At 41.1% G+C, this 23,903-nt stretch overlaps 1 protein-coding gene across 1 annotated transcript in view; it reads left to right on the forward strand.

The window, feature by feature from the left end:
- The first annotated feature begins 821 nt into the window (after positions 1 to 821).
- ERAP1 (endoplasmic reticulum aminopeptidase 1) overlaps positions 822 to 23,903 on the forward strand; it is a 44,517-nt gene continuing 21,435 nt past the window's right edge. Inside the window, exons 1-9 of the mRNA XM_077765212.1 lie at positions 822 to 845; positions 5,797 to 6,336; positions 8,102 to 8,240; positions 10,872 to 11,006; positions 18,018 to 18,138; positions 18,875 to 19,029; positions 19,369 to 19,482; positions 20,650 to 20,781; positions 23,652 to 23,783. Coding sequence (XP_077621338.1) covers positions 823 to 845; positions 5,797 to 6,336; positions 8,102 to 8,240; positions 10,872 to 11,006; positions 18,018 to 18,138; positions 18,875 to 19,029; positions 19,369 to 19,482; positions 20,650 to 20,781; positions 23,652 to 23,783 — 1,491 coding nt within the window. The 5' untranslated portion in view covers position 822. The remainder of the gene's footprint in view (positions 846 to 5,796; positions 6,337 to 8,101; positions 8,241 to 10,871; positions 11,007 to 18,017; positions 18,139 to 18,874; positions 19,030 to 19,368; positions 19,483 to 20,649; positions 20,782 to 23,651; positions 23,784 to 23,903) is intronic.

The raw sequence follows: 23,903 nt of genomic DNA on the forward strand, positions 1-23,903 counted from the left end.
CCCGGGTGCAGCGCGCGGGTCCCCGGGGTATCCCTCGGAGAGCGGGCTGCGGGCGCGCGCCGGGGAGGCCCGAGGGCCCAGGCCCGGGGCGGGACGCGGGGCCGGCGTTGTCGCGGGGCACGGACTCGAGTCCGCGGGGAGGGCGGCGAGCTCCTAGGCCTGGCCGGGTCCCGCTCGGGTCCCTCTCGGTCGGGGGAAGGCAGGGAGCGCAGGGCCGGCGCTCCAACCCTTGCGCTCTCTCGGCCGCGCCACTTCCTGGCAGGCGGGACCCTCCTCGGTGCTCCGCCTGCTGGCGGGGCTCCTGCCAGCCTCTGAATCCACCCGACTCCCAAGTAGGGACACGCGGGGGTGGACGGCGGGTTTGGCCGGGAAGGTCCCCTGGGGTTAGTTACCACCGGCAAGAGCGTGGCTTTGGGTTAACTGCTGGGTTGAGCGTGTTGAAGGATCAGAGTCCATAAACGTCAAGGACATTTCCTTGCCTGCTTGCCCTGTACTTGCTGCCAGTCATGGTCTTCCGTTCACGCTAGCTCTAGCCGAGTTGTATTCAGATAAAGCTGTCCCGTTGGAGCAAACTAAAGTTGCCTGTCTAAGGGCCTTACTCGCCAGGTCGGCCTGCATGTTAATTTCACGGAAAGAGAGGAAGAGACCCTTAGCGTTTTCTGGAAGGTTCTTTTTGCAGGCCAGGTTTAGAAGGAAATGCTCAGTTTTGTGGTGAATGCCCAGAGTATTTGCTCTCAACTAAGGATGTGGTCAACAATCAAAAACAAGAACAAAAACGTTTAAAAAATGGCCAGTGTTCTTTTCCCAAATATTTGGAATTGTATGGATGCACAGCACATTTTCAGGTGGGCCTAAAGAGAAAAATTATAATTGGTTAAAAAAAAGTTCAAGTTAATTCAACATTTTTATTGTTTACCAGCAGTGATAAACGATTATCAATGCTTGTTAATTATTCAGGACATTTTGGAAGAAAGCCCCATTACCTCTTGATGATAGATTTCACACTGAGTGGTATTCAATAAAGGGAACGGTGAACTAACCCGGGATCAGTTGCCCCCGACTTCTGTGTGGGTGGGAAAAGTTATGATCAGCAAAGGCAGCCTAAATAAGCTTTCTAAAGTAACTTGAACTCTTCCTGGCAGCGAAGTAAAGTTAAGTACTCTGTTACTGTTGCACTTTCATCTACAACATTGACTGTTGACAGATGCTTTATTTAGTAAGATCAGATGCCAAAGGAAGATACTTCTTAAAACTTTAAAGAAATGCAGTAAAGTACAGAAAAGTGCTTGAAAACCTTTATCTCTGTGCTCTAAACCTGTGTATTCATCTGCCTGCTTGTTATTTTCCCTTGGATGTCTCAGAGACATCACAAATTAAACATTAAAAAATGAACCCTTCATTCCCTCTCCTTTGAAAACTGTTCCACCTCTGGTCTTCTCCATCTCAGTAAATGGCACGTATGACTAACCAGATGTTCATTTTAGAAAGCTGGCGCCATTCTGATGTGTTCTTTCTGGAGTCCCTCTCCCCACTTCCAGTCCACCCCAAATGTAGATGTTGAGTACATCCATCTCTCTGCCTCTACCTTTCCCTCCATCACCTCTTTTCTGGTGACACCACTAGACTACAAGCCACTAGCTTACTTTATTGAGACTACTTTCTGTCTTTTTTTTTTTTTTAAGTTTATTTATTTTGAGAGTGGGAGCACAAGCAGGGGAGGAACAAAGAGGGAGAATCACTAGCAGGCTCTGCCCTATTAGCACAGAACCCTGTGTGGGGCTTGAACTCACGAACCTTTGGATCATGACCTGCACTGAAATTAAAGAGTCAGAACCTTAACTGACTGAGCTACCCAGCCGCCCCTGTTGAGACTACTGTCTAACTGATTTCTTAGCCTTCACTCCTGCTCCTTTCTTGTTCCATGCAGCTTTTTAAAATGTGAACTGAATCCTAAGACCTTCTAACTCAAAACCCAGTGGCTTCTTATTGTACTTAGGATAGGATCCCAAATCTCTACAGGCCACTTGGTAGTCTGGCCCCACGTGGCCCTTTTAGGTTCACTGACCTTTATAACCAGCACTCTCTACTGCGCCAGAGCCTACAAATATGCTTGCTGTTTCCTCTCTGTAAAACTCTCCTTCTCCCTCTTTTCTTAGCTAGTTTGAATTTGTGCTTTAAATTTCAGCTGAAATATCCCAGAGAGCCCCTAATATAAATCGGTCTGCCCTATTATTCTCTTTTCAGGTTGTGTGTTTTTTCTTCATAGCCCTAGTCATAGGGAAAAATTCCTCTCCTCCCAGTCCCGTAAGCTCTTTGAGGTCGAGAATGTGTGCTTATGTTGCCAGTGTCCAGCAAAATCCCTGGCACATAATAAACCCTCAATAAATAGTTGTCAAATGAATGATTGAAAATATTTTAAAACCGTCTAGGGGAGCTTGGGTAGTTCAGTGTCTGACTTCAGCTCAGGTCGTGATCTTGGGGTTGGTGAGTTCAAGCCCCATGTTGGATTCTGTGCTGACAGCTCATAGCCTGGAGCCTGTTTTGGATTCTGTGTCTGTCTGTCTGTCTGTCTCTCTCTCTCTCTGTGTCTCTGTCTCTCTGACCCTCCCCTGCTTGTGTGTGCCCTCTCTCTCAAAAATAAATAAGTATTAAAAAATTTTTTTAACTCATTCTTTACAGTAATGCTATGAGAGAGGTATTATTATTCCAAATTGCACACAAAGAAAACGAAACTGGGATTAAATAACCTGTCCAAGGTCACATAGTAAGTAAGTGGCAGAGCAGGAAGTCGAAGTCAGGTTTTTTTTTTATTCTTACTGTAAGTATAATGTATTTATGTTCTTACTATAAGTGTAATATATATTATCTGACTGTAAACATTATATTATCATTGATATAGCAATAGTTACAGATATGTGCCTCTGTATTCTGACATTTATGCTGTCTACATTACATGTTCCGTTGTGGTTTCCTGGCATTACATCCCCCTTTGGGACACAGCCGTGTTCTCTTTGACCCTTTCCCCTCAGGGACTCAACCTTGCAAAGTCTTTGACATAAAGTCACTCTGCCAACTTCTTCAGCCTGTAGGCCTTGCTGTCAGCTCAGAACCAGTTGGAAATTTTAGATTTCCTCCCGGACTTTTGGAGAACATTGTGAACTTTTGGAGTCCTCCCGTGTCTGAACCTGACCGCTTCAGTGCGCTCTCTACCATCTCGGGGCACAGGTTACATCCACAAAGCTACTGCCATCAGAAATTCAAAATATAACATCACACAAATTCCTTTCTTTCTCCTCTCCCAACTTCAGCGGGGGTCCATCATTTTGCTACTGCACTGGAATTCTGCCTGAGGAAGTAGAAGTGGAAACTCTTTACTACTTTGGTGTAAAACTTTATTCTTCTTCAACTTGCTTCACTTCTCAATGGCTGGGAGCATCCTGTAGCTGGCTCCTACATGCACACACAAAAAACACAGGAAACACACAAACAAACAAACACCTGTTCTCCCTGTTCTTAAGTGTGAACCTTTGATTCTCCTCTTGTGCCTCTGTGATTGTCTTTGCTGTGTTGGTATCCTTTGTCTGGGGAAGGGGGATAGAGGCACCTTTGACTATGTGTTTGACACGGGAGCAGGATGGAAAATGAAGGCCTGGGGAGAGCTCATCATTTATTACCTTGAAGTTATATCCCTCCATGTAGGACTCAAGGGGTGAGACCAGGGTTCGCCAAGGATTATCTAGGAAGTTCTCAATGTGGCTCTCCGGTAGAATCTCTAGGGGAAGGTTTTTAAAAATTCTGATGCCATGACCTCATCACCATAGATTTCAGTTTAATTATTCTACGTAGGGATTCAGGCATCCATCATTTTAAAAGCTTCCTTGGAGATGTGAATATGCAGCCGGAGCTGAGAATTGCTGCTACAGAGGTAGAATCCCATATACCACACTGTAGCATTGCTGCTTTTCTTATCTGTATGTTCAGGAGCCAGAGGAGTTTGGGAGGAATTAGAATCAATTACCTGGACTCACCTGGCAGGGATCCTTTCCTAGCAGACACCCATCAGAGAGGTGTCTTTGTGTAAGAGAAATATGCTCAGTTCTCAGGCGTGCTTGCTCTTAAAATTCACATTCCTCTTGTGTCCTATGACCTTTAAAACAAACTGCAAAATAGAGTCTGCAGCATGACTCCCAGCACGCTCTGAGCGCAGTTTTGGAGTCACTCCCCTTCTTGCCCCGTGTAGAATCATTCCGCATGCATTTCTCCTGGGGCTCCGTCTGTTCACATTGATTGCCCAGCCTGCCCTCTGCTTTCTCCCTTGTGTTTAACTCCTGCCCTGGTTTCCTCTTCTTGTAGTGCCTTTAATGCCCTCCCTTCATTTCCAAACCCAACCCATCCCTCCAAACCATGCTCCAGTGCTGGTCTTGCAGGAAGGCATCCCAGAGTTCCTGTGCAGCCAAAGTCACTCTCTTCCGTCTCCTCCTGCACTGTCTTTCATTATTTTTCTTAACATGCTCCACACTTTCTCTATTGCATTTCATTGTGTATGAACGCTTTATGCCTTTCCAGATTTTGAAGTCCTCGACTGTGGGATTTGTGTCTTGCGTATTATTATTTCCCACACGGTACTTATCACACAGCCTTGTATATAGCAGGGACTCAACATATATTTGCTGAATAATTGTAGGAGAGAATCCCAGAGATGGGTGTGTTTGTCACAGACTATTGGTGTGAACTCTAAGTCATTCCTGGCTCGATTAATATTAGATTAACTTTTGGTACGGTAATTTGACAAAGACACCGACCACTGTTATTGAAGGTTACTGTTAAGGATGCTTGCCTCCCCATAGCATTGGCTACTGAGCATTTCTGTCTCCTTTCTATGCTTCCTCTCTGTTAGTATTTCTCTACTTTGTAAACTTGATGGGGATCCAGACCTGTCCCCTCCTGCAGAAGCTGTGAAGTCCAGATTTTTTGTTTTTTCGGCCTCCCTGGTTGGGGGTGTGGATACCTGACCTTGGCTGAAAGAAGTACTGCCAAGTTGCAAGGACAACAGAGACCTCACGTTGGCAGGGGCTGCAGCCTTGGCCAGCACCTGATCTGTAGGCAGGAGGGAAGCTTCCTCCACTGTGGGTCCAGTGTGGGTGGGAGTGGTCACGTGGTCAGTTTCTTTGCTGTGTTCCGGTGTACATCTTTGCCTGTTTTATTTATTTTAATTTTTTTAACATTTATTCATTTTTGAGAGACAGAGCATGAGTGGGGGGGAGGGTCAGAGAGAGGGAGACACAGAATCTGAAACAGGCTCCAGGCTCTGAGCTGTCAGCACAGAGCCTGATGCAGGGCTCCAACCCACTAACCGGGAGATCATGACCTGAGCTGAAGTTGGACCCTCAACTGACTGAGCCACCCAGGTGTCCCAATCTTTTTCTGTTTTATGAGGCTGATTTCCTAAATGTCATGACAACTCTGTGACCCATTTGATGAACTACCTAGTGAGCTTGTTCTTCAACCAAGAACACTGACTGATAGAGTTCATTTAAACTTGGAAAGCCAAATGATACTTTTTTAATGGGTCTTAAGATTGGTGCTAACCATAAACTTCTTTCTTCTATGAATCAGTAGTATAGGGAAGGTAATTTTGCTTTCAGGGAAAGACCTAAACCTTTTGAAAGTTTGTATCTGTATCTGTTAATCCTGGGTGGATATGTTGTGAAATTATGCTGTCTTGGTAATATTTTAGTGACTCAATTTTTTTTTCTTGGGGTGTGGGGCCTTTTCTACATTTGTGCCACTAGGTAGTTTGAGCAAGAAGATGATATCTCTGTCCGTCAAATGGCCGCTCGGAACCATGCCGTTTCTACTGTCCTCACTGTTGATTCTCCTAGCTGTGTCAACTCCTTCCTGGTGTCAGAGCAGTGACACCACGTCTCCAAAAGCTAGTAATGGGTCACCATTCCCTTGGAATAAAATTCGACTTCCTGAGCACATCAGCCCTGTTCATTATGATCTCATGATCCATGCAAATCTCACCACTTTGACTTTCGAGGGAACCACGCAAATAGAAATCACAGCCAGCCAGCCTACCAGTACCATCATCCTGCATAGCCACCGCCTGCAAATATCTAAGGCCACCCTCAAGAAGAGAGTCGGAGAGAGACTGACTACAGAACCGTTGAGAGTCCTGGAATATCCACCTCATGAGCAAATTGCGCTTCTGGCTCACAAGCCTCTGGTTGTTGGGCTCCAGTACACAGTTGTCATTGACTATGCTGGTGCTCTTTCTGAACATTTAAATGGATTTTATAAAAGCACCTACAGAACCAAGGAAGGGGAAGTCAGGTACTTATTTTCTAGTTTTTTAAAAACTTCAAGTGCTGTCCCTGTACTAAATTTATGATTTCATATGGATTATCTCTTAAAACTCCCTTGATGGTTGAATGCTTTCCTTCATTTTGATTTTGCATTTCATTTATACAGCTAAAAATGGCCAGTAGATTCTTTTTTGTGTTGTTTGGATCTCACCTTTCATTCTGCTTTTAACTCAGTTTTCTTTCCTTTGGCTCTGTCAAAGTGCCTGTTTATTTAGTTAGCTTTCTGGTATATAATAAACATTTTTAATTCTCTCGGTCTATGTATTAGTTTTCTAGAGCTGCTATAACAATGTATCATAAACTGAGTGCCTTAACACAACAAAATTTGTTCTCTCTCAATTCTGGAGGCCGAAAGTCCAAAATCCAGGTGTCACAGGGCTGCACTCTCTCTGCGTCTCTGAGAAGAAGCCTTCCTCCCCTTGTCTGTAGTCTGGCTGGGCCTCCGTTGCTGGCATTCCTTGGCTTGCAGCTACATCAGTCTGGACTCCGCCTCTGTTGTCACCTAGCCATTCCCCCAGCTTCCCTCGTTTTGTAAGGACACTGGTCTTATTGGTTTAGGGTCCAGCCTGATGGCCTCATCTTAATTCGATTATATCTGCAAAGACCCTATTTCCAAATAAAGTCACAGTCACAGATACGAGGGATTAAGAATTCCAACATTCTTGGGGGAGGATGTAATTCATCCCATACAGCTTATAAGAAAACTTTTTCTCAGTTAAAACTCTTTTTAGAGATCCTCCTCTGCCTTACTATTGTTCTGTTTTTACGGAGGTATAATCTATTTGGGGAGATTTTATGCTGACTTTTAAAATCAAATTTTCTTTGCTGGTAGATTATAGTCCCTTGTTCTTCTGATTCCATATTATTCTTTTGAGGTTAAGAAAAGGTCAGATGAAACCAAAAAGAATGATTTGAAAAGTCAATTTTATCCCTATTATGGCCCCTAGTGATAACCACTAGTTTTATTTTGGGGGTCATCCTTCTAGACTTCTCTTTTGGTATGGATATACATTATGTAACTGGAGCTCTGTTATATGTTCTGTTGTATAAGGAATTTTATTTTAATATGTTGAGATGTTTCATATGGATGATCCTCCCTCTACATCATTTTAATGACTTTATTAAAATGCATGTTTTTGCATTGATTTAACTAATCCCCCATGATGAAGATTAGGTTGTTTCTACCTTTTGAAAATCTTTCAGTATCTTTGAAAATCATTTCCTTGGAATACATGCCTAGAAATAAAATTGCCAAGTTAAAAGGTCTACAGTCTTTTGATATCCCTTGCCATAATCTTCATCCCTAACCAATACTGTATATGTGCAATCCTTTTAGAACCAAAAAGCCAACAGGTATGTGTCTCTTTAATTTACATTTCATTGGTTATTAAGGAAGTTGGGCAGTTTTAGATACATTTATTGACTATTTGTAGGTCCTTCCTCTGTGAATTGCCTGTTTATGACCTGCCTGCTAGTCCACAGGGTTGCTGGGTATACTCTTATTCATTTTTAAGTGTTCATTATCTCGCAAGGCTATTAACCCTTTGTCAGATAACTTTCAGTCAATTTACCCAGTTGTTTACTTGTCTTTTTACTTAGTTTATAACTTTTGTTGAAAGATTTTAGAGTGAAATCCATAATCGTATGGTGTCTGTAGGAATTGAAAACCAAATATACATCTACTTTGGAGTCCCTGGTGCTTTATATTTTTATTTCACTTGCTATAATTTTAGAGTACTTGCATCAACACATTTTGAACCTACTACAGCCAGAATGGCCTTTCCCTGCTTTGATGAACCTGCATTCAAAGCAAATTTTTCAGTCAAGATCAGAAGGGAGCCAAGGCACCTCGCCCTCTCCAATATGCCACTGGTGAGTCTGAACTCCTGTATATCTACTCACAGGAAACATCTGTTGACAGGCTGTGCCTTGAGTTACCCCAGTGACGGTTAACTTTCAGGTCACCTGTGTTATTTGGTTTATTGCCTGACTTTTCTTATTTCATTCCCAGCCTATGCTTTTGTTTCAAGCAACAATTTATTTGTGATCATAGAAGAAACTGTCCCTAAAATTTGCAAGATTTCAGTACAAGTAGCATTCCAGGTCATTGATATTGACAGGAGGGAAACTGTGTAAGGGATGAGGACAAGTTTAAATGAGAGTGCCCTTCACAAAGCACTTTTGCCTTCATTTTCTCTTATCATCTTTTGAAAGGATTTTGAAGGGAACACTTTGTCAAATAAGGCTATATTTCTAGTATATAGTTATTTTCTATAATTTCTGTACACAATAGACTAACAGTAACTATATAACTTGTAATTATATGCCTGAAATTGGGTTGACAGGAAAAAACGTAATCTTTTTGGAATATTATGGTATAAAAAGTAAGTAGTGATAGATCGCTCAGTTCCCTCTGAGGTAACCATTATCCTCCAATTCCAAAGCAAATATGGACAGCGTTCCATCTGATTTTCAGAAGTGGTGAGAAAGTGGCCATGTCACATGAATAAAGCTACTCAGTAAGTGCTGCTGATTATAAGCTGATTCTGCCAGCTCAGGAAAAACTCATCTGCAGGGCTATCATTCTGCAGCTGGTGCCTCTCAACTCCTGAATCACACTCAGGCTTTGTTCAGAGAGTTTGCTGTGGATGGCACTCAGGTGGAACAGACTTGGCCTGAAGTGTTCAAGTATGTACCAGATCATTCCCATCCTACCAAGGAGGCAAAATCTTAGCACGTGGGGACTCTGAGAGCCACAGCCAGCATGTAGGACAGCACCCTGCAACCCTAAAAACTGTATACCTTAAAAATCCCTTCCTCAAACAAGATTCTGACAGCCCCCCTCAGAGAGCTGTGCTCTGTTCTGTGAAGAGCACTCTACTGCAAATTTCTGCAGCTAAGAACTGTCTGCTCCACCCACATTTGTATATGAAAACACAGGAAACAATTATGCTGTTTTTCTGATATAAATTTGAGATAGAGAACATGCTTGTTCCAGTTACCATTCCATCCCCCCAATATTATGACGTTGCTCCCTGGAATGGGAATGTGTTCTCTAATCACAGAATCACAGCTCTAGAAAATAAAGGACAGAGATAGAAGGGAATCAAGGGGGAGACTAATAACCAAAAAAGATTGGTGGAGAAACTTACAGGTTTTCAGGGGGTAGGCTGGGAGCTCTGAAGGCTTCACAAAGATGCTAGAGCTAAATCCATGGATATCTAGTGCTCATTTATTAAGGAAAGAAAAGTCTCTAATGTAATCTTGCCTCTTGGACAGGAAAGCCTTCCCAAATGGCAGAAATCTTACAGGATTAGCCTGAACTCAGGCTGTAGACCTGGAGTTCAGGGGAAGGACAGTGGGGCCTCAAAGGATTGTTTTGGTGGCTGGAAAAGCAAATACACCATTGGAATAGTGAAGTATTTGGGCAGTGGGCAGGATTTAATCACATTTAAAGTTGAATTAATTAACTTTAATTAAAATTTCCTCTGCAATTTCCTAGTAAATTGCACAACTTCAGGAATGAAAACTGTGGCTAGGGTAGAAGGCATTTAAAAAGAAGAGGTAATCTGGAGTTTTTCCATAATAAATCTGGGTCGGCAATCAGAGTCAGGATTTGAGTGAGCGTAGAGTGGCCATCACACACCATAACTGGTGTTTGGTAGGTATTAAAAAGAAGCACAGGTGCACAGAAATACAGGTGGAAATAAGATTATGGGAAAAGTGCATTTGCTAACATGGAATTTCTCAGGCTTGTTCTCCTCTCCTTCTCACTCTCCAAGCTCATACCCCAGTGCTGTGTTGCCTGAGGTATTAGCCTTTCCTTTCTGGGAGCAGACCTCTTAGATTATACCACCATCACCCCCACCCCACTGCAAGGCAGCTCTCAAATTGCACCTAAAACTGATTCCAGTGAAGCAAATCAGAGTGTGGAGTAAGCTTTGCCACGTCAGGCCCAGACATGAGTTACTTTCAGTTTTTTAGGAAAATAGAGGCTCTATTCAAGCTGTACATGGTTACATGTTTGCCCACTGTAGAAAACAAATTAGACATTGTGTTTCTAGATAATTCTCAAGCCTGTATTTATGGTCAGGTGGACTACCTCTTAGCAAAACCACCCATCTCAGTTTTGCTTTGTCTCATTCATTATTAATCCTCATGTACCAAATAAGAGTAGTTTGCAACTGTCTGGGGTATTTATAAGAAATTTAGTGATGATAGTTGCCAACTCTGTAAATATAATAAAAAAAAAACAATGAACTTTATACTTCCAAATGGTGGATTTTATAGTTTGTGAATTATGTCTCATTAAAAAAAACTGAGTAGAATGGTTTTAATATCTAAATTACAATCAGATATTAGAAAGAGAAATTTAAAATAATTATATAAATACTATGCTGTGTACTTTCAATATTATGTCTGGTGGTGAGGAGATTTCTCTTTATAAACTGTTTTCAGTGCTTTGGATAATTGGATTATTTGCTGATTTTATTCTGATTTTAGGTTGAATCTGTGACTGTTGCTGAAGGACTCATAGAAGACCATTTTGATGTCACTGTGAAGATGAGCACCTACCTGGTGGCTTTCATTATTTCAGATTTTAAGTCTATTAGCAAGATAACCAAGAGTGGAATCAAGGTGAATCTGTGATTGTCACATAGGGTGGCCAGCTTATCCTGATCTGAGACTGTCCTGTTTTTGAAACTAGAAGCCTCACATTTTGGGCACATCCCTGAGTCTTGGCCAAACCAGGACGGTTGGCATCCTGTTGTTACAGATGCTCATATTTACAATGAAGTTCTAACACAAAAACGTGCAGAGAGGCTTGATCGGGCCTGGAGCATGGTCCTAGCTTCACTATTAGCTGGCTTTCTGACCTCGGCCTTGCTCCCTTTGGGACTTAGTTTATATTTCTTTAAAAATTGCAGATCCTGCAGTGTTGTCTCAGGTGCTTCTGGCTGTCACTTTCTGCAGTTTAGAAGTAAATGTCACTGACTACCTGAGCAGAGGATTTCTGGCCTTGAGTAGGAAATAAAATAGGGCAGTCTACTTGGAGTATTAAATGGCTCTGGGCAGAGCATTTGTGCCAGCTAATACTGGAATACTAGAGAAAAGATCTTGTTTCAAGGGGTACTTGCCCCCTTTCTGGGTACCATTGCTTAAGGAACAACTTATTCAAATGTATGTTGGGCTCTGAATGCAAANTTTTTTTTTTTTTTTTTGAGGAGGGCCTCTAATTTGAAGAGATCTCATTTGTTTGTGCTGGTTTTCACTGAAGCCTGCATAGGTAGGACTCCTGGGTTGGTGGAAGTATGAGATTCAGCGAGAGTGGCTTGCCTGGAGATGGTATGGAAGCTTTGTGCCTTTTCTCATTCCTTTCCCTGTGCGTCTCTTCCTGAGTTACGTCCTTTTATAGTAAGTAAGATATTCCTCTGAGTTGTGTGAGCTGCACTAGCACATTAAACCTAAGGAGGGGAACTTTGCAACGTCCAGTCTGTAGCCTCTGGGTCAGAAGCACAGGTGATGGCCTGGACTTGTGAATATCATCTGAAGTAGGGTTGGGGGCAGTTTTGTAAGACTGAACCTTTATTTTGTGGAATCTGGTGCTATCTCTGGGTAGGGTCAGAATCGAATTGAACTGTGGGACACCCAGGTGGTGTTGGAGAACTGCTTGGAGGTGTGGGCGTAACACCACACACACACACACACACACACACACATTGGCGTTACGTTCAATAACTCCTTTTATATATTAGTATTTTTCGACCTTTTGTTTGTTTAAATACATTAAGAATTTTATATTCTAATAACTGTCCTACCTCAAGTTGTTGTGTGTCTTGTTCTGTGGTTTGTTGTTTCTGCTGGTTCTTGTTTCTGCTGTCTTGTTGCTGTGCGTATATTGAACTTACACTGCCTGAGTTGAAGGTGGGTTCTTCCAGAGAGAATTTGCTTGCTTCTGGCAGATGACTGGGAGATGAGCCCGTGAACCACTTAAAATCAAATTATTAGCTTCAGGTTTTTGAGCCACCTTGTTATTGTGAGTCCAGTTGCTAACCAGCATGAAGATGAACCTGCTGATTCACTCAGGACTTCTCTCAGCCTCCCCCATATCATACCAAGACTTGAAAAAGGCATTTTTCCCCCTTGCGGTCTCCTTGAGAAAGGGGGTGGCTATTTTTAGTTTACCCTTACAGAAAGGGTATGGTCCTATAGGGTTCAGCTTTATGCATGGTGCATCTTCTCTTTGGCTTCCCACCTTGGGCAGGCTCTGGACTTTGTCTCCTATCCCCTGAGGCCTTCAACACTGTGAAAACCAAAGCTCAAGTCCATCTGTGTTAGGTTAGTGTCCTCAGCACAAAAGCTGGCTGCAGGGCTCTACTGTCTAGGAGGGTCCTACTGTTATTTGTTTTTGGCATCTAAGTTTTCTTTACTTTTCCATTATGCCATAAGAACATTTTTAAAAAGATATTTTTGTATATGTTATCCAGCATATTGTAGTTTTCAGAAGGGGAGTTGATCAGAAATAGTCGGCATTAATACAAGAAGTAGAACTTCCAATTTGCTTCCTAAGTGGCAACCGTAGTCCACAAAACGAAGCTGTTGATGTCCATCTTCCATAAAAATGTGGAGATGTCATAGACTCTGGGTCTGGAGTCCTTTCTTGTCCAACAAGAGGGCGGACACAGGATTAAAATTTGAGAGAGGCTAATACCTGGGAGGAGACAAAAACCCTGAGTAAGGGCCCTTGCTCTGTTTTTATTAGGATCAGAAGGCTTATAAGTGTGATGAACATGCACAAAGAGATAGTGAAACCGTGAACGTTAACTTGTGTGTGGGAGAAAAGGGGGTTTTAAAGATATGCACTGTTAGGGGTTTGGGTCAATACAAAGCAAATCCTGGTGCTGGGCAGATAGCTGTTTATGGCAGGCATGAGGCATGAGGCCCAAGTTATGCTCATATGCTGATTTACGTAAATTTCACCACGGCTAACAGTACAAGTGAAGAAGGGAAGGCCTAACTTCAAAAGATTAACAAGCCAAGGTCCTTTTAATTTCCCTTTATGTGCAGAAATTACAGAGCCAGATAAGCCTCTGTCTTTCCAAAAAACTATTCTCCCTACTAGTTGGTCAAACGATATGGTCTTATTTGAATATTTTGCTTCAAGATGTCCTCTTGGACCCCAGTCAGTAATAGTTCACTTGCCCCAGCAAAGATTATGCTCAGTCTCTCCATAACAGGCTGTCCAAGGAATATTATTCCAGCAGTGGTCTGAATTCTTGAAACTAGAGCTAGCTAGAATATTAGGAGTGTGAGATATTTGTTTTTTGAGATATATCAAAGCTTGTGGCTGAGAAGCACGTAAAATTGTCTGGCCTTATAGATATTTGGGGCTGTACTTGTAAAAGCCAGTTGATTCTTAGTTTGAGACCAGCAGATAAGTTGCTAAGTTTGGTACCACACATAGGAGGTGCTGGAGTAAGTCACCACTGAGGTCTTTGTATATAAAGCCAATGTTCTTGTTCAGTTTGGAAGGGCAGGTTAAGCTTGGCTCCTCCCATGAACTCAGTGTCATTATTGCTAATAAAACTATCCTACACTTGGATAAGCTGTCAAATATAAGTGGGTTAAGGAGATGAGCCCAATATGAATGTTGAGCTTGGCCTGGACAGATGAGGACAAGAAGAAGAATCAGGGTTACCCGTATCGAATTCCTGTCAGTGATGAAGATCATAGCCATCAGATGTGAGTCAGGAGTATATGCAACACCATCACGTTGTAAGAGGATGCTGGCCTGGTTACACAGGCAATTGAGGCTTCCCCATGTTATATCAGGGACAAGGACTTGCGTTTGTAGAGTGGCTTTAGGATAAGGAGTCAATGAAGAGTCTTCTTCCATGTTGAAAAAGGGGGGCTGGTGGCTCATTCAAAGTCATTCTCTGGAAGTCCTGGCTCATTGGAAGATATCCTGGAGGTCTCCACCAAGCCGTGGTACAGCTTTACCAACCTAGAGGGAATCCACAAAGGTCTGGAATCTGAAAGAACACAAGCATATCCTTCTCAAGCCCAGATGAGAGGTTTAGTGGGCCCGGTCCATGTGGCCCCGCCTTCAGAGGTTTTGTATAGCACCATGGGATGAGAGGGTTTATCAGATCTGATTTTGAAGACTGTCACCCAGCTGCTTTTAGTTAAGATTTAAAAAGTTAAGAGTGATCATAGCACGATCAAGAAGCAGAGGTTGTAATACAGACAGCCATGGGTATCCCCCTTTTTTGTTTATTTTTTTAAACATGATTTTGAGCATATTATGTGCTCATTTTTACAATTGCTTGGCCTTGTGGATTATAAAGAATGAGTAGTTCCCACCAAAGCTTAAGGAAAACAACTTAAAAAGGGTGTGCTGTCCTGAGGTTTTATGCTTTTTGTTAAAATTTTATTTATTTATTACCTTTAACAAAAATTATTCTCATGTTTTATCTTTGTTACATATCTCTTAATTTTTTATATACAGAGTTACTCTCTGTATTGCCATTAGCCTTAATTACATTTAGCAGAAATTTTACTCTTAGAAACCTTAGTCTCCAGTGAAAACTAAGTAGTAACCAATTGTGAACTATCTTACAAAAGAAATTTTTTAGGTGACAGACTTATGAATCCGTTAAGCATAAAGCATGTTTTTTTAATAGATTTAAATATCCTTAGTATTTTTGTCATAGAAACAAGAAGCGCAAACCTATGTTTAGTAAGCAATGATTTAGCATTCTATTTGATTTGGAAGAGGCCTAAATGCCCAATGGATTTAATTTATCACTTAAGCAAAATGTTAAAGTTTCATGTTACTAGAGACCCTGAAAGCTATTTTAACAATTACCCATGAAAACTATGAGACAAAGTTAACCATTACTTTAAGTCCTCTTTTGGCTAACAAATTGGAATAGAGATAACATGAGTTTATTTGACCTTCAGTGAACCTTAGTAGAATAAGGTTTTATTATTTAATTTTGATCACTTAAAAGACGTGTCTGTCTTAATTACATTTTATCTGTGTCCTCTTAAAAGTTTACTGTTGTCAATTTTTTTCCCTTGGAACCAGTGAGGAAATCTGAAGTTGGTAGCCTAAGTCTAAGGGGGGTATTTTTTGCTCTTAGACAAAGTGGGGAGGAGAAGCTGATGCTGCCTGAGGCAGTGAAGAGTCAGAAGAGCTGGCCACACCCGAGGTGGTGCAGAAACTGGAGGAGGGGGAAGGGAAGGTCGAAAAGGTGAATGCGGCCAAAAGGCCTGAAGGCAGATAAAGGTGCAGAGAGCAGAGAAAGAGTTCTTTCTCGTGGTCCTAAAGCCTGCCATCTCAGATAGATGAGCAGGTACAGGTTTTTGTTTTATTTTGTTTTCTACTAGTGGAATTAGGCAGTCTATATTGGGCCAAAGAAGACAGGTAAGTTCCCTGAAACAAAAGGAGTTTGAACAGCTGCTTGGGAATATTCCTGAAAGTCTCCATCCTGAGGTAGACTAACCAGAGACAGTTGGCTCTAATGATTGTAGTCACTGGCCCAAGAAATGAATGAGGGAGAAGCCCCCACATGTAGTTAGAGTAACTGGAGTATGTTGGGAGAAACAGAGAGAGTTAGAGTCCCCTATATTAGGGATGGCTTGTGTAAAATACGTTGCACTATTTTAGTGCATTTTTATACTGACCACGATTGGAAGCTGAGCTCGTTGCCTCAGTTGTGAACATTGTCTTGTGCTGGACATATACTCAAAAGACACTGGAATAGCAGCATCAAAGTTTTGCATAGCATGAGTCACGCAAGTGTCATGAAACTCTTAGGCATAGACAGCATACTGGGCTGGGGTCAAAATGATTTTTATGAGAGCCCCAGGCCCAGGCACTCATTGAAACAAGTGCCACAAATAGTTTCTAAAATGCTGATTGTAAAAGGGCTGTGGAGCCATACAGCTGAACTGATTTCTGCAATTCCCTTACTATTGGAAAGAGCAGGCCTTCATGGATGCATTGCCCATTTTGTCTGACAACAGAAAACAGCTGGAATTCACCAGCTTTATGGGCTTCTTAATGCACTTTTGCAGTGGGGTGAGAACTTTATCAGAACCAGTCGGTAAGGTTTTTAGAGACTTGATATCGGCACACCTTTTGGAGGGAGAGGGAGTATCTTTCAGCTGTAAAGGCACTGAAGGCACAAGGGCAGTGTTGCTGGGTAATCATTAATAATTTAAGGAGTGCTTTCTGATTGAGGATAGTGCCAGCCACCTTTCCCAATGATTGTAAAATATGAATGTAGTGTTTCTGCTCTGGAGATAGGGAGTCTCCCATAATAAATCTCTCAAAAGTTCCACAGCAGTGAATCCTAATAGAGTTTCGCTTTTCTCTTACCTCGTCAGGAAGAGATTGTAATCCGGTGTGTTTTTCTCAGAGCTCCTTGGTCTGTAGGGTCTGTGGTGTCCTGCAGTCCTTGAGTTGCACTGCTTTCTGGCCATGTCGGCTTTGGTCCACATCGGCCTGTGGTCCTCTCAGCTCCTGTCACACCGGGGTCACCATCTGTCGTAGACTCTGGGTCTGGAGTTCTCTCTTGTCCAGAAAAAGAATGGATGCAGAGGATTAAAATGTGAGAGGTGATGTTTGGGAGGAGACAAGAAGCCCAAGTAAGGGTCCTTACTCTGTTTTTATTAGGATCAGAAGGCTCACAAGCATGATGGACATGCACAAGAAGACAATGAAGCCGTGAATATTAACTCATGGGCGTGAGGGAAAGGGGATTTTGAAGATAGATGGTGTTAGGGGTTTTGGTCAAGCCACAAACAAAGTCCAGGTGCTGGGCAGATGGTTGTTTATTGCAGGCACGAGGCGCCATGTCTGTTTATCTTAGCTTGCCTAGGGGATAAGACAGTTTAGGGCGGTTGGGTGGCTCAGTCAGTTAAGCGACAGGCTTCGGCTCAGGTCATAATCTGTGCTGGCAGCTAACTCAGAGTCTGGGGCCTGTTTCGGGTTCTTTGTCTCCCTCTCTCTCTGACCCTGCCCTGCTCATGCTGTCTCTCTCAGAAATAAATAAAAACATTAAAAAAAAAAAAAAAAGCCTGCTGCCCTGCATCTCTCTTTTGCTAATAAGCTTTGTTCCTGGCAACTTCACCTTGCTGTTGTCTGTAGCCCTGTTTACCTGTTTCCCTATTCTGGTCTTTCCTTCCTGAGAAAGCAGCTTTCTGCTGTTGTACTAAGTTGGGGCGCCTTCGCCTTGAATATCTAATCTTGGTTATCTAAGCTTTGGTGCTTTCATCCTGTGGTTTCCTGTTTCTTTATGCCTTGTTCCCATGGGTGCAAGCTCAGGGAATTCCTTTTTTTTTTTTTCTTTTAATGTTTTATTTATTTCTGAGAGAGAGAGACAGCCTGAGAAGGGGAGGGTCAGAGAGAGAGGGAGACACAGAATCTGAAGCAGGCTCCAGGCTCTGAGCTGGCTGTCAGCACAGAGCCCGACGCGGGGCTCGAACCCACGAACCGTGAGATCATGACCTGAGCCGAAGTCAGACGCTCAACGACTGAGCCACCCAGGAGCCCCCAAGCTCAGGGAATTCCTAAGCTTATTCCCCACATGGAGAGAAGCCAGTCTGGCATTGGAGTAATTAACTGTGCTTTCTCTTCAGGTTTCCGTATATGCTGTGCCAGACAAGATACATCAGGCAGATTATGCACTGGATGCTGCAGTGACTCTTCTAGACTTTTATGAGGATTATTTCAGCATTCCATATCCCTTACCCAAACAAGGTAGAGATGTTGCAGGATGATTGCAAATTGTGGCGTTTATTGACCTCAGCTCTGGGTTATATCCTCATAATTGGCATTCCCATGGTTATCTCAGCAGCCCTTCAAGTCCTAGAACTCTGGCAGGAGAATGTTGCTCCTTTTCACCCCTAAACTACACAGTAAATTTCTAATAATAGCAGAAGCAGATACGTCTTGATAAGATTTGTGAGGCACATGTCATGGTGATAATTTTACCTTCTGACCTTAAAGATAAACTCAACTGTATTAGTGGGCAGACAGCAAAGGGCAAAAGCTGCATCTTTTTCATGATTAGTATATATTTGGTAGATATATAAAGAGTGCTCAGTAAGTTTTTCTTAATGAAAAAACATATGCAATGTAAGGAAAATCTGCATTTTCCTTCTTAAATGGGCTCTTAAAACTATTGTGTTTGAGATTTTAGGTGTATGGGAGTCTGGGGCATCCAAAGTCAAGTGGATAATTGAGGAAATTATTATTAAGAGGATCCAATCCCTGAACTCCTTGTCAGAAAGTTAGGAAAGGAGTCCGGAGGCCCAAGGCCCAAATCTGACTTTGTCAAGCAACAAAAGAGCAATTCAGTGAATCACTCAGCCTCTTTTTCTAGGTCGCGATAAGTTCTTTTCTTTTGATCCCTACACCCATCGATCCTGAAAATTAATGTGTTTGGGCAATTCTGGTTTAAGTACTGGTAATACATTTTTGTGTCCTTCCCAAGATCTTGCTGCCATTCCTGACTTTGAGGTTGGCGCTATGGAAAACTGGGGACTGATCACATACAGAGAATCTGCACTATTGTTTGATGCTGAGAAGTCTTCTGCATCAAATAAGCTTGGCATTACTTTGACTGTGTCTCATGAACTCGCCCACCAGGTACAAAAGATTAATCATACTTTTAATAATTGTGGTGAAACTATATCTATATTGCTTTTATGGAACTTAAGTGACCATATTGACATATGAAATGTATTGATTCCTTTTTACTTTGTCTTTCTTTCCATTGGGAAAGTGATTTCTTTTAAAGCATAAGATCCCATGTTTTAAAATGAGCATTGAAAGGTTTTTCGTATTTTGATAAAAAATCTGTAAATGTTACTTATATACTGACATTGCACATATGAAATCTTTCCTTCTGAATGCCTTATGTCCGTAACTGTGTAGATAATCCAGTCTCCGTAGAAAAGTGTGAATAATCTAGTGTTTTCCTTTCAGTGGTTTGGGAACCTTGTCACTATGGAATGGTGGAATGATCTTTGGCTAAATGAGGGATTTGCGAAGTTTATGGAGTTTGTGTCTGTCACTGTGACCCACCCAGAACTGAAAGTCGTAAGAAGTATTTACTTATTTTTAATTGATCCTGTTGTTTTGTTCAGTGTTGCTGGAAAATACTTACTGATCTTTGATTAGAGAATTCATGGAAATATTAATAACTCCCAGATAGTTTAGATAGGTATTGGGTTTCCAAAATGCTAGTGAACTTGGAAGGTAACACAAATGCTTATTTCCAGACTGTATTGCTTATTTACAAATCTATGATTGTTAGGAAATATGTTAAATCTTATCCTCCTTTATTATCAAAAAGCTGGAAATAATGACAGCCTGTCGGTTGCATATCATTTCCTCAACCATTAGGTTGCTCCCTGAAGGTTATGTACAGATTGCTGTTTGTTTCAATAGGATCCTACTTGTCAAATCAAATACAATTCTACTTGATTTAGGTAACTTGTTTATGTATGAGCCTACACTTAGGAGTCCCAAACTTAATGCTTTGGAACCTTTACATGTTTTTTTAAAAAATCAAGTGTTTGACTTGTGAAAATCACATGTAGTAAAGCTAAAAAGGAAACTTACTTTAAAAACAAACAAAACCCCTAGAACAATCCTTTATCTGACTATAATTTTGACCTAGGCATATATTAACTTCTCATTTTTGTCTTCCTGTACACAAAATTTATATTTATAATTATAATGACTATATTACTATTACACTAAAGTGGATCATAAATATTTTCCCATTTCCACATAAGCCTTAATAATAAAAAGGATTATGTATGTATGTTATTCTGTTGAGTAATATGCCCTAAGAAATTAGATTATATTTGGAATTTGTTCTCCATTTTTTTGACCACATAGTTTAAATTTTTTTTTTTTTTTTTTTTTGCTTAAAGTAAGATGATTGGAGATGTTGGAATCACTACACATTTTAGTTTGTTGTTTTGGCAGAGATTGGCTACAGGAATGATGGTTCTGTTTTTAAGTTAGGAGAAAATTGTCTTCTAAAGTGATAGGTATTTAAGATGAAAAAAATCTAAAATGTTCACCTAAAATTTTTTTCTAGGATGCTTTTTAGAAAACAGCAATTCTGTCTTATTTTGTAAACTCTATAAATACAGAATAGGTTTGGGCCAAAAATTTAAAGTATAAACCTATTAGCCCAGATCAGCATTTGTCCTTTCATATTTTTTATCTAAAATCACATCTTTGTCTCAATAGGAAGATTATTTCTTTGGCAAGTGTTTTCATGTGATGGAAGTAGATGCATTAAATTCTTCACACCCTGTGTCGACACCTGTAGAGAATTCTGCTCAGATTCGGGAAATGTTTGATGAAGTTTCTTATGTAAAGGTAAGAATGGATTATAAGGGTACACTGGACATCAAACTTATAAAGACTTGGGTGGAGAATTACAGGTAGGGTTGTGGGGTGACTTTCCCTTCATAAGGAACAACCCAGATCGAATACCTTCTATGCTGCCCCATGCCGGCTGGAGTTAACTCTTTAAGGCTTAACTTGCAGTTAGGTTTGTAATCCTAAAGATTATATTATAGTCAGTTTTTCATTTACTCTGTCATAAAGTGAAAATCCATGACCTACAATAACTCTGTCTTTTATTTATCATTCAACAAATAGGTCTTGATTGAGCATAACCTTTGTACCAGGCAAAACTCCCTGCCCCATGTAGCTTGCCTTTCACTGCCTTCAGAAATGGTGTGTATTGTTGAATTGCAAAATACTGTCCTATACAGTGTGTTTAATACCAAACTGGAAATGGTTGCTAACATCTAATGGGAAATTTGACATAAAAATCTTGATGTCTGGCTTCTCTGGACAAGGAAAAAGAAAAAAATATTCTAACGACACTGGTCACATGGAGCCTGAGTATTTCCCTTGGCAATGCAACCATGCACTAAAGTCATAGTTCCTTCTTCATGAGATCAAGGTTCTGATTTTCCAGTTCTTCCATTCCCAACCATTTCCATTGTCTTCAACGGAAAGAGAATGTCATTTATCATCATACTAGGCTGTTTTATTTGTAGTAAACAGAACGGTATTTCTTCGATGCTTCCATCAGTAGTTCAAGGGAGAGAAAAACAGACACACAGGTGCATAACTCAGTGGAACAGATTAGAAAGCCCAGAAACAACACCACACATATGGTCAATTTTTTGTCTGTGAAAAAAGAACCAAGAATATACAATGTGAAAAGGAGTGTCTGTTCAATTAATGGCTGCCCTACGGTCGGTCATGAGACTGAGCCCTGTGTCTAGCTCCATGCTGGATGTAGTGTCTGCTTAAAATTCTATCTCTGCTCCCTCCCCTGCTCACGTAAACTCCCTCTATAAAAGAAAAAATAAAGAAAAAAATGCATATATAATGGAACTACACACGTAGGGCATCTCCGTTGCTCTTTGTGCGGAATTGACATAAAAAATAGAACCACTGTATGACTCCTCAATTTGGAGTATTTATCTAAAGAAAACAAAAACTCGAATTCAAAGATACGACACACCTTTGTACTCCTTGGAGCATTATTTACAATAGCCAAGATAGGGAAGCAACCTAAGTGTCCATTGATGAATGGATGGATTAAAGAAATGTGATATGTATATACAACAGAATATTCACCCACAGGAAAGAATGAAATTTTGCCCTTTGGACAATGTGGATGGACCTTGAGAGGATTAAGCTAAGTGAAATAAGTCAAAGACCAATACCATATGATTTCACTTATATGTGATATTCTCAAAAAACAAAAAACTTACTTCACCTTTCACAGAACAGATTGGTGGTTATCAGCGGATGAAGGGGATCAAAAGGGTACAGATTTTTAGTTAAGAAACCATTAAGTCACTGGATATAACTTACAGCATGTACTATAGTTAATAATACTGTATTGCACATTGGGAAGTTGCTAAAAGGACATCTTAAAAGTCCACATCAAAATTAAATTGTAATTGTCTGTGGTGACAGATGTTAACTAGACTTACTGTGGTAGTAAGTAGTCACAGTATATACAAATATTTAATCACTACACACCTGAAACTGTTACATGTAAATTATACCTCCGTGAAAAAGTAAATATTTGTTTTTCTTTTAAGGTTTATTTATTTTGAGAGAGTGAGCGAGTGTGAGTGGGGAAGGGGCAGAGAAAGAGGGAGAGAGAGAATCCCAAGCAGGCTCTGCACTGATAGCCCCGATGTGGGGCTTGAACTCAGCTGTAAGATCATGATCTCAGTGGAAACCGAGTCAGAACCTTATTAACTGATCCACCCAGGCGCCCCATCAATAAAAACTTTAAAAAGTAGCCATTCTTTTGTCAGAGATATGCACTCCATGTTGATATTCAGGGATCCAGACTTTGCCTTACATTATCCCCACCATCCACTAGAGCCACAGAAAAGGGGACTGTGTCTTGAGAGGAGATAAGAAATTCTCTCAGAAAAGATTTTGTACTTCTTGAAGGGTGATTTCTTTCTAGGAAGAAAAGGAAGTAGGAAGGTCTTTCACGTTGATGGAATCATGACTGCTTAGAAAAAAGATGATTTGAGGGAAGATAGTATATACAGAAAGTGAGTAGAAGGGGTAGAGGAGAGAAGAAGGAAGTTCTTCAGAGTTAGAAAGTTATATTTAAAAAAAAAGTTGGAGGGGAAAAAACAACCTAAACAAAAAACTTTTTTTTACCCTTGAAAGAATTCCCTCATTTATGTCACTTGTCCATTAGAGGCATTTGAGTTTGTGATCTACATTCCACAGGAATGGGGATGGAGGGGAAAACCACTCTTAACCCAGGAACACAGGGAGTCTAGGAATTTTTCTCATTGTTACTCTTGCCGTGTGTGCTCCAGCTGCCTGCACTCCCCTCCTCCTTAACTGGTGCCTCTGCTTCTACCTCCTGTATCTTCTGTGCCCACTGCTGCACTGGAGTGGTGGTGGGGAAGGCAGGTGGTGGCTCAGGCTTCAGTGTTTATTCTTCACCATTGTTCACTGACCTGTGAATAATGCGAGTGGGCCACGAAGCTAGTTTGCCCTGGGGAAGTTTGGTTGCTGTTAATAAACAGTGGCCCCAGTGGACTAAGTAAGAACAAAAACAGCCCTGTTCAATCCCCTGCCTAGACAGGGTCAGGTTTAACCTACTTTCTTTAAAAAAATTTTTTAAAAGTGTGATGGTGGGTAAGATGATTAAACTATAACAATGACTGACGTTGTCTTTACAGGGAGCTTGTATTCTGAATATGCTAAGGGATTATCTCAGCGCTGATGTGTTTAAAAGTGGCATTGTACAGTATCTCCAGAAGTATAGCTATAAAAACACAAAAAATGAGGACCTGTGGAATAGTATGGCAAGTGTGAGTATGGTTTTGTTTATTTCTATGTTTGGGATCCACAGGCTTATTATCATGTTTTGTTTTTTTTTTTCTATATCCTATTAACCCATCTGAGCAGAATCATGAGTGTTTTCTACAGAA

The sequence above is a fragment of the Crocuta crocuta genome, unplaced genomic scaffold (genome assembly GCF_008692635.1).
Source record: "Crocuta crocuta isolate KB4526 unplaced genomic scaffold, BGI_CrCroc_1.0 scaffold645, whole genome shotgun sequence".
NCBI classification, from domain to species: domain Eukaryota; kingdom Metazoa; phylum Chordata; class Mammalia; order Carnivora; family Hyaenidae; genus Crocuta; species Crocuta crocuta.